Source organism: Cyprinodon variegatus, unplaced genomic scaffold, assembly GCF_000732505.1.
Source record: "Cyprinodon variegatus isolate N-32 unplaced genomic scaffold, C_variegatus-1.0 Scaffold58, whole genome shotgun sequence".
Taxonomy (NCBI): Eukaryota; Metazoa; Chordata; class Actinopteri; order Cyprinodontiformes; family Cyprinodontidae; genus Cyprinodon; species Cyprinodon variegatus.
The window spans coordinates 524,623-529,497 of record NW_015150511.1 but is presented as its reverse complement, the minus strand read 5'-3'; the positions used below and the strand labels follow the sequence as shown (position 1 = coordinate 529,497).

The 4,875-nt window shown below is 42.7% G+C and overlaps 1 protein-coding gene across 1 annotated transcript in view; it reads left to right on the top strand.

Moving 5' to 3' along the window:
- LOC107082654 (equilibrative nucleoside transporter 1-like) overlaps positions 1-4,875 on the top strand; it is a 26,645-nt gene that overhangs the window by 5,774 nt on the left and 15,996 nt on the right. The window contains exon 4 of the mRNA XM_015371440.1: positions 2,457-2,623. Coding sequence (XP_015226926.1) covers positions 2,457-2,623 — 167 coding nt within the window. The remainder of the gene's footprint in view (positions 1-2,456; positions 2,624-4,875) is intronic.

Sequence of the window (4,875 nt, the reverse complement as noted above, 5' to 3'; positions counted from 1 at the left end):
CAAAGTTTTTCTAAAGAATAACATGTACTGCTGGTGTGATTTGTTATCTTTGTGTTTTACACAGCATTTTTCTCAATTTACTAGCAAAGAAAGCCTGTTTTGTACATTTATAAAAACAAATGAGGTACAATACTGAGCATGTGCTCAGGGCTAAACACGGAAGCAGCATAATTGCTAAGAAAGTTGAGACAGTTAGCTTTCCAAGAGGGATAAGAATATAGTATGAATGTTAGTGTTTGGTGAGTTTGAAGCTAAAGCTTCAGAGGTGATCAGATGTGACTGCTGAGTTGATGGATTGTGAGTAAACATCCTTATCACTGATATTGTCAGGATTTGGTGTTGGATTGAGGACCCAAAAGCAGAGGCAAGTAGGCAGAGGTGAATTTAGGTGGGTTTAATGAGGTTCACAGGAATAGAGGCAGGAAAAAAAAAATCCAACAAAATAACAAACAAACCAGAACCAAGGAGACATCAGGGGAAACCAAACTCTAAGAGCCAGGGAGAGACGAGGTAAGCAGACCGTAAAAATTCAAAAAATATCCACTGGACTTGGTTTTCAAGATTTCAAGACTTTTCGCCACCTCTCCAGGAAGCTTTCTCAATTCAAATTTGAATTGCGTGAGGTTAGGGGGTTTTTCTGTCATAGCTGCTAATATTCAGAAGGCTGCTCGAGATCAGATTCAGTTCAGGGTTCATTATCAACGCATTCATCGGGGATATTGTATTTTTTTTTACTTTGTAAAATTACTCAAAGAAAGGTAAAGAATTAAGTAAAATACTTTAAGTATCAGTAACTTATATTTTGTTAGTGGAAGAAAGTCCCTCCCTTTCATTTCATAAAGGAAAAGAAGATATATTGGGCTATTGCAGTCCTATGCATAATAAAATAAGACTAAAAAGCTAAACCGGAGGGTGTGTTCCAATTACAGAGGAATCACACTCTTAAGCCTCCCTGGTAATGTCTATTCCAGGTTCTGGAAAGGAGGGTCCGTCGTATAGTCAAACCTCGGATTCAGGAGGAGCTGTTTAGTTTTCGTCCTGGCCGTGGAACACTGGATCAGCTCCATACCCTCAGCAGGATCCTGGCGGGGTGCATGGGAGTTTGCCCAACCAGCCTACATGGGTTTTGTGTATCTGGAGAAGGCATTCGACCGTGTCCCTTGGGGGTTCCTTTGGGGTGTGCTCCAGTATGGAGTACCAGGGCCTTTAATAGGGGCTGTTAGGTCTCTGTATGACCAGTGTCAGAGTCTGGTCCGCATTGCAGGCAGTAAGTCGGACTTGTTTCCTGTGAGGGTTGGACTCCGCCATGGTCACCCTTTGTCACTGATTCTGTTCATAACATTTATGGACAGAATTTCTAGGCACAGCCAAGGTGTTGAGGGAATCTGTCTTGGTGGCCTTAGGATTGCATCTCTGTTATTCGCAGATGATATAGTTCTATTGGCTTCATCAAGGCGTGACATACAGCTCTCCAAATCAAATCCGAATCAGTGCCTCCTAATCCGAGACCATTGTCTTGAGCCAGAAAAGGGTTGAATGCCTTCTCCGGGTTGGGGAGAATGTACTGCCCCCAGTGGAGGAAATTATGTATCTTGGGGTTTTGTTCACAAATAAAGGGAAGATGGAACTGGAGATTGATTGGCGGATTGGTGCAGCGTCTGCTGTGAAGCGGGCCCTGTACCGGTCTGATGTGGTGATGAGAGAGCTGAGCCGAAAAGCAAAGCTCTCGATTTACCGTTCCTATCCTACCGGATCCAAGCGGCTGAAATGAGTTTTCGCCATAGTGTGTCTGGGCTTTCCCTTAAATATAGGGTGAGGAGCTCAGTCAACCGGGGAGGACTCAGAGTAGAGCCGCTGCTCCTCCACATCGAGAGGAGCCATTTGAGGTGGCTCGGGCATTTGATTAGGATGCCTCCTGGACATCTCCCTGGTGAGGTGTTCCAGGCACGTCTCACCGGGAGGAGGCCCAGGACACGCTGGAGGGACTATGTTTCTTTGATGGCCTGGGAGCGCCTTGGGATTCCCCCGGAGGAGCTGGTCCAAGTATCTGGCCCGCAACCCGACCCTGGAAAAGTGAAAGATGGATGGATGGATGGATGGATGGATGGATGGATGGATGGATGGATGGATGGATGGATGGATGGATGGATGGATGGATGGATGGATGGAACAGTGAAAAAGAAAAATAAACTAATGTAATTCTAAAGGTATTTCTGGGACATATTTTATAACTTCAATAGATATGTAGTTTGTTTTTTTATTCATGAGATTCGTGGTAAATAAAGGATTTCAACTAGTAAATGGTTACCACCAAGAAACATGGTAGCAACAGCATCTGGGTTCAAAAAATTACAAGGTTCTTGTGCTGAATAAGATTATATATGTTCCAGCTGAATTGTTGCACTCTTGATCAATATTCTTTGTTCATGGACAGATATGTTATTGTGTCCCTGCAGTACTTCCAGAAACGTCTAAAGGAACCTCTTTCTGCTGAGGTTTCAGTCAATCAGAGTGAGTCGGCACCTCCGAGTGTTTTAGAGGCCAAATTCAACAACGTTATGACCCTCTGTGCCATGCTGCCGCTGCTTCTCTGCACCTGTCTCAACTCCTTTCTGCACTCACTGTGAGTACTACCCTGCAGCTCAGAGAGCTGGACAAGGGCTACATCAAAGTACTATACCGTTTCAATTTAGGCTAATTACGAAGTAACATTCCAAGAGAAAGAGAAGTTCCATATAGAAAGTCATTTTAATTGACTCAAATGTATTGTATTCCATGCATTTAATATCAACCATAGCTATAAATGGGGCGTTTGTTGTGTCATTCTGTCATGCTTGTGTAGTTAAAAAATTATTTCATCAGTAGATCTTACCTAATACCTAACTTTCACACAAAGCATCTGTCGGTGTCCCCTGACAACAGCCTCCCCTTCCTCTCTGCCAGGACTAAAACTAAAAGAGGAAGATGTGAACATAGTCTTCCAGTGTTATAAGGGGATGAAAGCTCCAGGGCCTGTTAAGGTCTGTCCTCTGAAGTCAAAATGAGCTCTATGTAAGACACCACTACCAGGAAGTAGTGGGGTTGAGCATAGAGCCCGTTCTGCTGAAAGGGCATACACACAATGAATACATACAAGGAGTTTTATTTATTGCACATATGGCTACTTGTATTTTGAATTGATTTGATACCACAAGACCCCAAAATGAATGCATCTTTCTTCTTTGCATTCTTGGCTTAGTTTCCCTGCACCCATATAACCTCTTCTGCTCCTGTGCTGACCCGGTTCTGTGCACTCATGTAAGCTTTTGTCACCTAAAAGGTGGTAACCATTGAAGAAACTAAGAATGGCCCCTGATTGGCTATTCTTAAGGAAGTCCCACCCTTTGAGACTACTCTTAGCCTAACTATATGACCTACACGGTGTATCAGTCTGGTAAAGAACTGGTACAGCTCATTTTCAGAGGCACGACCAACGGGGTCAGCGTCATCTGTTTAGAACCAATCAGATAACTACACATGTGATGTAATAACTCCAAGCGAATGTCCTCTGTTTTTGTAATTGAAACAAATCTAGTTAATAACTGGTTTAGTGAAATCCTCCTTAAATAACTTCTTAAATTTAACACAGTCATGAATGTGTTCTGACAGCAGCACCATTATGCCATAAAATAATGATGTCAAACAAATTTGAAACTTAAAACTATAAGCAGTAAAGCTTGTGGCTTTACTGCTTATAGTACAACATCTACTATTAAGCCTTTTTACTTTTATGTCCAGCATTTTGTTACCAAAATTGTTTGTTGATGACAAAGATTGCTCTTGCATTTTGAAGTTCATCTTTACTTAAACATTTTTTAACTCAACATAAACAGCCATTCACTTAAATATGCTTCTACAGTTAGCCACAACCAGAATGAAAAAAGTGGCGTCTGAAGAGGCAGAATTTCCTGAAAAGAAGTCAATCACAGGAGATTATTTTCTCCAGTTGGCAAACACCCTCAAAGTGACAAAAGCTGAGAGGATCAAGCAGAAAGATCCACGTGCAAAAAGGACAGGAGAGACTGCAGGAATTTGGAAGACAAGCCCCGATCGCAGAGAAGGAGTATTTGCTAATGAAAGTGACATATGGGTGTCTTGTGGTATTGAGTGTTCTCTTATAAAGTGTTGAAAATTTTCATAGAGAGAATTCTATGCATGTGTTTATTAAATAAAACTGTTTGTATGCATATTCATTGTGAATGTGCCCTTTTGGCAGAATTCTGACTTAATTATCTCCTCTGCCTGAAAAAAACTGTTCTTAAGACCTAACAACAATAACCTTCAGCCTCTGATAAAAAAACAGACAAAAAAAATTCACTAATGTTGTTGCATCACACATCAGGTCTTGTGTGAACATGTGTCCAAATCACGACCCTACGCTCAAAAATACAGTACTGTAGATCAACAGCCAGACCTCTCATTGTCATAAGGCGAGGACAGATGGACCCAGTATTCAAGGAGAGACAGTCAGTAGGAAAGTTCAAAACATTTATTAAATAAACAAAACAAAAGCGGAGCTGTGGCTCGCGGACACTGGAGGCGGGGGGTGGGGCACCGCCCAATCTCAGACCCTCTAGGGGAGAAACACAGGTAAGTGACCACGATCATCTGACTGAAGATGATGTTCTCAGTGAGTCACTTACCTGGTTTAGCAGTTCAGTCCATACCCCTTGAGGGGTGCAATCCAGCCGATGGGCTGACAGCTGACGCAGTTCGCGTCACCCAGAGTGTCCCCAGTGCTGCAGCTCCGGAGGAGTTGGGGGAAGCCAATCCTGATCAGGGATGCAGATCAGGCAGGAATAGATAGAAAAGGTTTCAGATCAGGCAGGAACAGAC